Raw genomic sequence first — 12123 nt, 5'->3', positions numbered from 1 at the left:
GTAACATGCATGTTTTTGGAATGTGGGAGGATATGCAAACTCCACACAGAGATTCCCAATGGAGGCTCGAATTCAGATCTTCCCGCTCTCCTGACTGTGTGGCCAACGTGCTAACCCCTCGGCCACCGTGCGGCCTATAGTACACATAATAAGAGAAAATAAGACATAATATAGATTCACATAATATATATTATATTAGAGTATGTTATAATATACATAATATATTCTCACTTAGCATTGTGAGAGTTTCTTGTTCTTTTTTATTCTTGTTTTGAACAGTAAGTCGTGCACCGGCTACTTTCTCATTAATGTAACATCAATGACACGTAGTGACCAGTGTAGAACACCACATATCATCCCAATGTCTTTGAATGCATCTTCTAAAAGCCTTATATTTGTATGTTACTTCATTTAGCCATTTTTATGGTTTTAGGCAAAAAGTAAGTAAAATTTTCTTCATTATGCATAATCTTGACCTATAATAGGCCATATTTGACGACGAAACAGCATGATTTAGGGAGGAAAGGGATGACAGTATGTTATAATGCAGTTATATACTGTGCTATGCTGACCAACAATGAGATGGGTTTTCTGAAAAAAAAAGCCAATTTTTGGTGATAAAAGCAGAAATGGGTGGATTTTTCCAATAACATTTTTTTTTGGAATTAGTGGGTTTATGAATGCTGAATCGGGAATATGCAGGGATCCAGAGTGTTGGATTAGTTTGAGCTTGTTTTCATAATTAAAAATACCCAAATGATTCTTCAGTATGTGTTCGGACACCTCCGGCTTTGATATTTGTTTATTATTGATATTAGTTGCTAAAGTATGGAGATAAATATCAAAAATGACTTCACCATATTGATATTTTGTGCCATCCCGAGAAAGAACACACTCGCTTTAGTGTTTCCAGTGATCAAAACGAATTGAAATAAAAAGGAAGGATCAAACAACAGGCCCGATCTCTCTGCCGTCGCTTTCAGGTTTGATCCTTTCTGGTGTGCTAATGAAGCCCCGTGTGTTTGCCACGGCAGGGAGGTGGGGGGTCCTCCCCATCAAAAGAACGCCACCTTTAGCGAGCGCTCGCTCCACGTCAGTCAGTCAGTGAGTCAGACTGGGGACGCAATGTGAGGCTATCACAGTCCCAGCGCCCCGGCCCTCATTTCACAAGCGCTGGCTAAAGGTTAATGCTTGGACTCCTGTCGCCCGGGAGGGAGGCGGGCGGAAACGGAGCTGGGGGATCAAAGCTTTTAGGCATTTCAGGGAATGTTTAAATTCATATACTGTAACGTGATGTGTGATGGGACTCAAGTGGATCTGGCGGAAGATTGCCAAGATGCTAATAAAAGGACGGGGAAAGAACGTAGTTACACAAGTTGAATTGTAATATTTGACGCGGGTGGTCTTGGAACCCGGCTAGCACGGATCGACTGTATTGATTGTTTGTCTATTAGGATGGAGGGGGTGGTGTGTGGAGATGTTGCATCCCGCTCACGCTGCCTGCTGGCTTCGAGACCAGATGGCAAACACAAACTTGACACAAAACTGAATCGGACAAGTAGCGCGCACCCGTCAAGTTGGTTTGTGTGCAGCGCTGCACAGCAGCAAACGTGGGCGGAAACTACTTTTTTAGCCAGGCGCAGCAGAACACAATATGCTGCACAACAACCAGGTCACCTAAAGACAAGTTGATGTAGCAAAGCTGCCGACGGTGAAATTGCTTCGCTGGAGTCACACACTTCTACTCAGACACTTCTCCTCGGGTCTGGCACAGCTTTTTTTTTGCTTTGTTGAGTTTAAGGTAGCTCCTCTGGCAAAGACACAAAAGAGGCGTGACCATTGATGAAAAGGAATGCCTAATGACTGCCTCGCCTCAGCGTCATCCCGGTAATGAATGCCGCCATCCTCCAGCCGGGGGAGGGGCAACCCAGGAAAGATTCCGTTGGCTCGGAAAAAGAGGCGAGAAGCCGGAGGGGACGGGTGAGAGATGAGCTCCAGACACTCGCACCTCAGCCCGGTTCTGACGAGTCGACAGGTTTTCACGCACACAACAGTCAGAGGAAGACGTGCGAAGCAAAACAGTAAATAGACACCATGATGATGATGATGATGATGATGATGATGATGATGACGATGATGGTGTTTTCATCAAATTCAGGAAATGATGGAAGTGCAGGGAAGACCAATTTCCCTCCAGCAAGAGAGAGAACATCCTGTCAAGTAAATCACATTGAGTTTAACACGGCTAGTAAACAACCTCAACTACAGGGGTGTAAAAGTGCGGCCCGGGGGCCACTTGCGGCCCTCAACACAAATTACAATAAAAAAAACAAAACAAAAATGTGGGAAAAAGAGCAGAGAAGTGTGATGTAAGGAGCAAAAGTTGAAATGTTGATGCTAAAAACACAAAGCTCACATGCAAGCTGCTAATAAGGTAACTAAACCCTGAACCCTAACCGTAACCCCAACCCCAATACCAGTCTCTGAACCCTAACCCCAACACCAACCTCCGACCCCTATCCCCAAATCCAACACCAACTCCAACCTTCATCGCCTAACCCTAACTCCTAGCCTCAACCCTAACCTCACCTAATGCCACCCCTAATCCCAACCCTAACCTTCTAACCTCCTAACCCTTCTGCGAACTAACCCCAACCCCAACCTTGTAGCGCGAACCCTACCCCAAACCTAACCCCAATCTCCTAAACCTAAACATAACTCCGAACACAAAACCTAGCCCTTACCCCAAAACCAACCCTTACCTTCTAACCTCCTAACCCTACCGCTAACCTCTAACCCCAACCCCGACCTCTTAACCCTAACCTCAACCTCCTAATACTAAACGTAACACCGAACCTCAACCCTAACCTCCTAACCCTAATCCTACCACTTATCCCAACACTAAACCTCCAACCTCCTAACCGTACCGCTAGCCTCTAACCCAACCCCAACCTCCTAACCTAAAACGTACCGCCTAACCTCAACCCTAATCCTACCCCTCACCCCAACCACCTAACACTAACCGTAATGCCTAACCTCAAACCTAACCTCCTAACCCTAAATCCTACCCATTTCCCCTATGCCGACCCTTCTAACCTCCTAACCCTACCGTTAACACCTAACCCCAACCTAACCCTCAGTATGCAGCCTAATTCATCAATCTGAGCCTTGAATCTTCAATTGTTAGCAAGACCTTTTTGACAATTGTATGCTTCCAACTTTGTGGGAACACTTTGGGGGAGGGGGTAAGACCCCGTTTCTGCTCCCAGCGTTTAGAGGAGTTTGGTGTGAAACAACTTGACTGAAGCCCTGACCTTAACCCCTTATTATGTCACGTCACATGACGACATACTTGGATGTTTTTACAAGAACTTTCGCGAAAACCGTAATCGCCAAGACTGAAAAAGCTTACCAGACAACATTGGGATGAACCAGTACGGGCATGGCGAGCCAGCAGGACTCATCTCAGGACCAAACAAGTCACCAGTGACTTCATAAATGCACAAATGGCACACGGCAAAACCTCGGAGAAAACTGGAAGCAGTTCTAGCTAACCCAGCAAGGATCATGTGACGGAATGACTTTACAAACAATATCTTGGTTATTGATTAAATTAAAGCAGTCACATTACATTAAGGACTATCAGGACTTTAACGACTACCCCCTCCCCCTCAGAAACAGCTTCCATCTAAGGTGACCACAGTCTCGTCCAGATGGGTCATAACATGCCCGGTTTATGTTCCGCCGTCCTGGGAGTGTTTTCCATTAGCCCTGGAAAACAAAGCCGTGCTCGTGGAGGTCAGTGGTGTATTCCCACCGTGTATCACACACACACACACACACACACACACACACACACACCCACACACACACACACACACGTGCAGGCTCAGGTCAGAGGTCATGAAGAAAATACATTTGTTGGGTTGTCTTCCACTATGAATTATTTAAAAAACAACTCCATTGGTAGTTACTGAAAACTAGTCGGAACTTGTTATTATTACAAGCATTAGTACTTATTACAGGAGGTCCTCGGTCTACAGGAGTTCCGTTCATACGACAGCGATGTACGTCGAGTTTTAGTGCAAGTCGGAACTTGGCGCCATACGCATTCTTCCGCTTACGTAGTATTCTGCCTACGTACACTTCCACCTATGTATTCTTTCTACCACATATTCCTCCACCAATGTATTCTTCCACCTACTTATTCTTGCAGTTACGTATTCTTCCGCCTACACAGTCTTCCGCTTATGCATTCTTTCGCCTACATACTGTATTATCATCCGCCTACATATTCATACACTTGTGTATTCTTCCGCCTATGTACTTTTCTGCCTAAGTATTCATCCACTTATGTATTATTCCTCTTACTTATTCTTCGGCCAAAGTATTCTTCAGTTTACGTATTCTTCCGCCTACATTTTATTTCGCTTAAAACGTAGTCTTGCACTTACCTATCCTTCCGCCTACGTATTCTTCTGTCTACGTATCCTTCCGCCTACGTATTCTTCTGTCTGCGTATCCTTCCGCCTACGTATTCTTCTGTCTACGTATCCTTCCGCCTACGTATTCTTCTGTCTACGTATTCTTCCGCCTGTGTGTTTTTCCGCCTAAGCAGTCCTTCGCTTGCTTATTCTTCGGCCTAAGGATTCTTCAGGTTATATATGTTTCCGCCCACATTTTCTTTCGGCTAAAACGCAGTCTTCCACTTACGTATCCTTCCGCCTGTGTATTCTTCTGTCTACGTATTTGTCTGACAAAAATGTAGTCTTCCAGTTACGCATTCTTTAGCCTACACGTGCACGTAACTAGTTCCCTCTTGCATTATTGTATTGATCATTTCTGGCAGTGCGTACGTAACCACGAAACGTCGTAACATGAGGTCCGCCTGTAATAGCAAACACAACAATAAAATATGCATATTGTTTTCATTTGATAATGTTGGAATTAAATTCCAGTTCGATTCCTCAGTCAAGCACAAAATTAGCCATCTCACATCGATCAGCACTTTTGAATCCGAGTGAGTGCACTAATCAATAGCAGATAGTTGAATGGCTTTAATGAGTTGTTGGTGAAATTAATAAGAGTTCAGTGGCTGTAGGACGGCACACATTGAAGCGGCATCAGAAGAAGAAAGGGCTAATGCCGGGAAGGTGAGACTGAGCGCGTGACTATGTCCCGTGGACTATCAGCACGTAAACACACAATGCTGCCGCATAATAACGTCCATTCTAATCCTCCGCCTGCTCATTTCCAGCTGACATTTCAATTATGGTCCGACATCGCGTCTTGTCAGTACGACCGGCGCGCGGCAGCCTGACAATGGCGGGCGTCACGGCACGCCGCTGATATCTCGCCTTTCTTAGCCGCCGTGACGCGTGACAGCAGCAGCGCTGGTAAGAAGAAAATAACGTATGGAGGGAAGGAGTTCTCCGCCGCAGGTGGACCTTGAAGGGTTCTTCACCGTCAAGTGCTGGCGTGGTAAGCTGACGGTGTTTGCCGTTTCCATGGCGACGCCCTTCACCTGCCTCTTGTGCTGTTTTAACGACTAAATTTTCATGTAGTGTGTCACGTAAGACCTCCTCAGACCAAAGAATTTGAAACTTTTGTTTTGGACTGAAGCTTCTGTGCTACTGAATGCGCCTTTGTTTGCCCTTCACTCATTCATCTTCAAGGGACAGGTGATGGCGGCTTCTTCTCCTTCTCTAACGTGAGATGTTTAAGCATTCTGCTCTACCACCAGCATTCTCCCCCCTATACCCATCCATCTTCCACCTCTTGCATTTTCCCAGGAACGCCACCTCGTTCCGCCCCTGCGAGCTCCGCCCTCCACTCGCCTTCCATCAGGTGAGGAGAGGAATGAAACATTTGTCACTGCGGTAATGCCACAGCAGCGAGGGCGCCCGCAGCACGAGAGGTGGGTGTCGGTGGGCGGGACTGGTGTTTGGCATTGAAGGCGACCATATATGGTGTGAATGATGACTTTGAAGCAGTGTCCTTGAGCGGGCCGCTGAATAGGCTTTGTGGATGGCCGCTTAGCTCCAAGGCTTCCCTTTCAGGCACCAACGTGCATGCGCACGGCACCAACGTGTGCTATCATCTGGCTCCACGGCTGAGGAGTCAAACTCTGCGGGGGGCGGAGGACTGAAATGGCAACCCATCATTCGCTCTCAGCGTGGAGCATTTATTACGGGGAGAGCGTGCGCCGTATGGAACATCAGCTGCAGCCAGGGAACGCGACTAGTGATCATATTTGGGAATAAAAACAGGAGCTCATCTCTTACAAGCCTTTAGATTTACCGGAGCGTCTTTTCAGCTTTCATTGCCTTTATTTCAAAGGAAACATTAAGGCAATAAACTATAGATCTATACCGGGGGAACCTCTAAAGATGAACAGAATCTGTTCCACTATGGAAGTAATGGGAATAGAAATAAAATGTGTTCATCCTGAAACCTCTATTAACTGTACAGGCAATGTTTTATTTTTTTAACCACTGTTAGCATTAAAACAAAACTCTTCTGGTCTTAACTTTCATGACGAATGACGGCGAATGACTGATGTCCTTTGTTTTAAAAACAATGTTCTCAATTGTCAAAACCCAAAGTGTAAAAAGAAGCTAGCCGCCCAACCTTTTTTCTGGATTAAAAAAATATATATATCAAATTCAGAATGATATGACTTGGTGGAAAATAGTACGGTAATCCCTTGGCACTTTGCACTTTGAATTTTGCGGCTTCAATCTATCATGGTTTTTCAAAAATATATTAATTCATAAGTAAGCATGCTGTTTTGTGGTTGAATATTTTATCATTTATTTATTATTTATATAATATTTGCCTAAAAATATGCAAAACACATTCAAAGACATTGTGACGATTTGTAGTCTTCTACACCGGTCACGAAGTGTCAGCAACACACACGAGGCTGAGTCTTATTTTTGTCTTATTAGGCATGTCACGATAACAACTTCTGCTGGTCGATAATTGTGCTACAAATTATCGTCAATACTTGACATTATCGACATTATCGACAACAATTTTTGAGACCATTTTATCATTAATTGTCATGAGAGGGCGTCATAATTATTGACCTGTTTTTTTATTTTTCCATTAATTGATTTATTGATTAAGGGTAACAGGAGCGTACACATGACCATAGGGATGTTATTTCACGTCTAGAGGGCTCTAATAATGTTAAAAGCCAAATTTAGAAGGTCGTAAACAGGTTTTCTATGCTCTAACTACAAACATATTCCATTTATAAATACGGAATCCAATTTGCCGAAATTCACTTATCACGGTCGAGCCTGGAACCAGTTAACCAGGTGATTGCTGTAGTCAAAATAAGAGCATAAATATAAGCATTTCCCAAACGACTGCAACCTATTTGTGGCTGTGGACAATGACACGTAATCATCAAATTTGAACAATTGCATAATGGCGGTGGCAAAATTGAGTAAGAACCATGAAAAGCAAAAGAAAATATTGGGACCTTTCTTCTGGCGCTTCTTTTTGGTGGGCCACCACAAATGAGTACATTTATGGGAAACACTGAAAATAGCCTGTGCGTTTTCACTTCAAAAAGTGCAATTCAAGAACTTTCCATTGTTTTCAAGTGATGGTGCGTGTCGGGGTTTTCAAAACAAAAGCGTAGCTGATGCAGTATGTGAAATGCTGCTGCAGTTACCTCCCTGGAGCTAATTAGCTGCTAATTGTCTTGTGCCAGATAAAGGAGCGCTACAAGGATGACCCATGTTGGCCTCAGTGATTCATTAGAGCTGCACAATGGAACCAAACACATCACATGACATCACGTTCATAATAAAAGCATTGTTTGCTACTGGAGTGCAAGCGAATTCGTTCCTAATCAATGCCGCCTCTCCAGGGAAGCTCACGTGGAAAAGGCTTATCTATTGACCTCCTTCCAAAGTCTCAACAACAATGGATATTTGATGACTATTGTGGTGCCGTCCACTGTGGACCCTCGCCATGCTTTATCAGCATAACCACGGCCTGTACGCTTAATTCCCTCCTCTTTTTTCCTCTTTCTGGACTCGTCTGATGTCTCACCATCTCCCACTGAGCTCGCTCACAATGTGGACGCGAAATGAAAGGAGAGGCGAGCGCAGAAAGAGAGCGAGGGAGAAATCAGTTCCCCTTCAATAATGCAGGAGTGAAAGTGAGCGCGCCGTCAGCTGCCACCGCCGCATCGCAATCTCCTGCAAAACAGACAGCAGCCCGCGCACGCACGTACGCACGCACGGCATAGCGAGCGCACCGCCGCTCAAATGTCAGTTAAATCAAAGTCGCAGCCCCGGAAAGTCATTTAGTGGGAAACATAAAACAGCACCGCATTGCCCTTTTATTCCGCTTTCACTCTCGCTCGCACTTTTCCGCTGCCTCTCAAGCACTTCTCTTGACGACCTCGTCAACGCCAAACGTTGCTGACTCTCCAACTCAAAAAGTCCCAAATTCCCGCCAACAAAAACAACTTGGGTGTCAGGCGACATTCACGCTAATGCGAGCACGGTTGCTAGCATTAGCTTATTGCTGAACTACGCTTTCAACCCAACTCACTCACAGACCACGACATCAGATACCATCTAATGGGATCCAATAAAAACGCTGTATTGTAAATTCTTCCAAATTTGTGTTGGTTTGGTTGGTTTTTATGCTAGTCCTGGTTCATGGAGGACGACCGGACTGTACCGTCTAGGGTGGGGGGCCCAACACTTCCATTGTGGCACAAGCTGCACTAAGTGACAAATTGTCCTATTTGTGTTTGCCTTCCATATGTTAGCTAGCAGACTACTTCCTGCTTCACGTTAGCATGAGACACACTGGAATCTACTACAGTAATCCCTCATTTATGGAGGTTAATTGATTCCAGACCCGACCGTGATAAGTGAATTTCCACGAAGTAAGAATCCTTCTTTATAAACAGAATATTTTCATAGTAGAAAACCTGTTTACAACCTTCTAAATACGGTTTTTAACATTATTAGAGCCCTCTTGACTTGAAATAACACCCCTATTACCCAATACAGCAGACATAATAAGAGGAAATAAGCCATATAAGACATAAATAAGACTTGTAAATGTGCTGTAAATGTGTTCCTTTGCTAGAGGAGCTGAGTCGGGGGCGGACAGGAAGTGACGTCAGGGGTTCAGAGTTGAGTTTCATTTTGGCGTGGGTTACCCGTGTTAGGGATTATTGTGCCTGTGCATTCAAATAATAATCCAATAAAAGCCTGTTTTTTTAAAAAAAGCCTGTGATCAAGTCTGGTGCTTGTGTGTCTCACCCAAATTTACAGTAACATCACTGACAGTGACCAGTGACCAGCGTAGAATACTACATACTGTATCATCACAACGTCTTTGAATGCATCCTGAATGCCTTATATTTGCGTTTTAGTTAATTTGGCCATTATAATCCTGAAAATGCTTAGGCAAAAAATATGCAAAAAAAAAACAATAGGCCATATTCAACCACAATACAGCATTATTTATGAATTTATATATTTTGGAAAAACCGTGATAGAATGAAACCGTGAAATTCGAAGCATGACGTGACGAGCGATTACCGTATTTGCATTCTGGCGCAGAGCGAATGATTCCGATGTAACTCAAAGAGCAAAATAAGAAACTAAATGCCATTATCCACATTTTGAATGCGCTTTGCAGGAACATGTGCCATTCCGCCACCAACTTCACATGCAAATGAGTTTGGTAGTTTTTGCGTAATTCTGCTAACTGACTAACAAACAACACCTGTCATAGTAAAAGCATCGTCTTTGTCATTTAACAATCCGTTGGATCCCACGCATTTGCCGTTCAGCATTCACACCCCGGCAAATTCATTGATTTTTTTTGTCAAGAAATGATTATCCAAAATAATTATTTGAAAATATGCCTTTTTTCACCGCAAACACCATAATTTTACATGTTTGTGTCTTTATGCTTCATTGATCATTTTTTTCGCCGAGTGTTGGGATTCGCACTTTCTTCTGCGGTTCTTGAACGCGCCACAGTTGTGTGCTGCGGCGCAAAAGTTTGTTTTTCTACGTCAGCACTAGCTTCGACAATCAATCCACCCGCAAAACTTTCATTCACGAGGTGAACGCAAGTTAATATGTGATGGTAAGTCACGACTTCTCTAACTTGCTAGCGCTAGCCTGGCGACCAGACTAAAGGCTAGGCCGTGACTCCGATTCCACCCGATCATCTTACAATGCCATTCATTACTTTAAGTGCGTATAGGGCTTAAACCTGGATTGTGGTACGAGTGAACAATGGCAATTGAAGAGAGAAGGGGAGGGTTCTGCAGCTGATTCTTATGTAATCATTACAACAGCCGCTTTCATTGCAAATGCTCCGAAATCGGAGAAGAACTTCAACATCAAGCGAGCAGTAGAGTTGGGTCATCTGCCAAAAGTGGACATTTTGGGTGTATCAATTATGTTTTTTTCTGCATCATACATCATGACAGTTCTTAACTAAAGACGTGAGGGACTTTCTCTGTCTGAATGGTTTAAAAAGTAACAGTGCGAGCCTCCAGCAGACACTTTAATATGATGCAAATGTCACCCGTGGAAGCTAATTTCAGACTTAAATGTGTCTTTGTTGCACTGCCAATGGGAGACAAGCAGAGGTTGGAAGGTCACACAGACAGAAAAATACATAATTGAGACTAAAGCGAGGCTTGGTCCGCATGTGTGTGTGCGTGTGTTGTCAAGTGTTGCGCTCATGAAGAGTAGAAAAAAGACAAACAATACGCTACACGTAAAAGCAGCACAATAACCCACAACTAAAGTCATCATGTTTTTGTTCCACGCATTGTGCATGACACACACGGCGTGTCGGTGTGTGTCCACCCAATCGAAGCCTCTTCAGCCGACTCTTCTGCTTCACAGTCAACAACACAACGAATATTTGATTTTTTTGGTATTTTTTTTTAAGGTAAAAATGAAGCTCATTTGAACGCGCCTCATCCTGAATGCAGCCTCTCATGTTTGGAGCATCAGGAGAGGGCGTCCATACTGAGAACCAGCTCTGTGTGCTACATCATAAACATATTGTGAAAGGATCAAAAACTTCCTCAATGAAATCTCATTATGCTGTGCCTGTGTGAGCACTTTTTTGGAAGAGAGTGATTGATTGACAGCAGTGAAAGCAACAAGCTAATCATCAGGAGTAATAAAGTAGTCCACTCCCGCCCCACTCACCCTTCTCACAAGTTACTCGAACCTGCGACCTTCTGATGACCAGACGCTTTGATTGACAGATTACATGATGTTAATTGGCGCGAGTGCAAGTGAAGTTGACCTTGCACAACTTCAACACGCAACTTCTCGCACGTACGCCGTTAAGAGGGGCGGAGGGGGTCTTACCTCTGGCGTGCACGGCGGGGGTCGACGCGCCGAGTAGAAGCAGCAGCAGCAGCAGCGGCGGCGGCGGCAGCGGCAGGGCGGCAAAAGTCAGGCAGCTTCCGCGCGTCCAGCGTCCCATCACGGCTGTCTCTCTGCCCATCCGGACCGGGGTCTGCGCCCGTGGGGTGCGCGCATTTGTCCTCCGCACTGGGAAACCTAAAAGAGCCACGAAAATGAAAAAGCCAAAATTTTAAAAAAAAAAGAAAAAAGAAAAAGAAATCCTTAGCGCTGGGTAAGGAAGTGTCCGCCCAGAGAGCCGCCACCTCGCGGTAACGCAGTGCGGAGCCACCAGCACCAAGATGATGAAGAAGAAGAAGATGAGGAGGAAGAGGAGGAGAATCAGGAGAGAGAGAGAGAGAGAGAGAGAGAGTGAGAGTCACATGACGCTGCTCTTAATGAGCAGCTGCTTGCTGATTGGTCCAATCGTCAATTGAAGACGGTTAGCGCAGGTGGAGTCACACAGACTTGTTTAAAAGTATGACATAAGACATAAGGCAAGGGGGTTTTATGTGGACAACATGATCAAAAATGCCCATAACTTAACTAAAATAGCTCTGATGGCTTTAAAAAAAATGTCAGTCCACATCCATGTGCATTTTGTCCAATCAAAAACCTGAAAAAGCAGTCAAAGCTGACTTAGTCTGCATTCTAAGGCATATGCTCATCAATATAGTGAAACGTTACATGTACAATG

The 12123-nt window shown here is 44.5% G+C and overlaps 1 protein-coding gene across 1 annotated transcript in view; it reads right to left on the bottom strand.

Moving 5' to 3' along the window:
* The window catches only part of LOC129170480 (netrin receptor UNC5D-like), a 154154-nt gene extending 142444 nt beyond the window's left edge, over positions 1 to 11710 (bottom strand). The window contains exon 1 of the mRNA XM_054758131.1: positions 11391 to 11710. Within this exon, the coding sequence (XP_054614106.1) occupies positions 11391 to 11529 (139 nt within the window). The 5' untranslated portion in view covers positions 11530 to 11710. The remainder of the gene's footprint in view (positions 1 to 11390) is intronic.
* Between the last annotated feature and the right edge of the window lie 413 nt (positions 11711 to 12123).

The sequence above is a fragment of the Dunckerocampus dactyliophorus genome, chromosome 17 (assembly GCF_027744805.1).
Source record: "Dunckerocampus dactyliophorus isolate RoL2022-P2 chromosome 17, RoL_Ddac_1.1, whole genome shotgun sequence".
Classification (NCBI taxonomy): Eukaryota; Metazoa; Chordata; class Actinopteri; order Syngnathiformes; family Syngnathidae; genus Dunckerocampus; species Dunckerocampus dactyliophorus.
The sequence above is the reverse complement of the archived record's forward strand: the minus strand, read 5'-3'. Positions and strand labels throughout refer to the sequence as shown.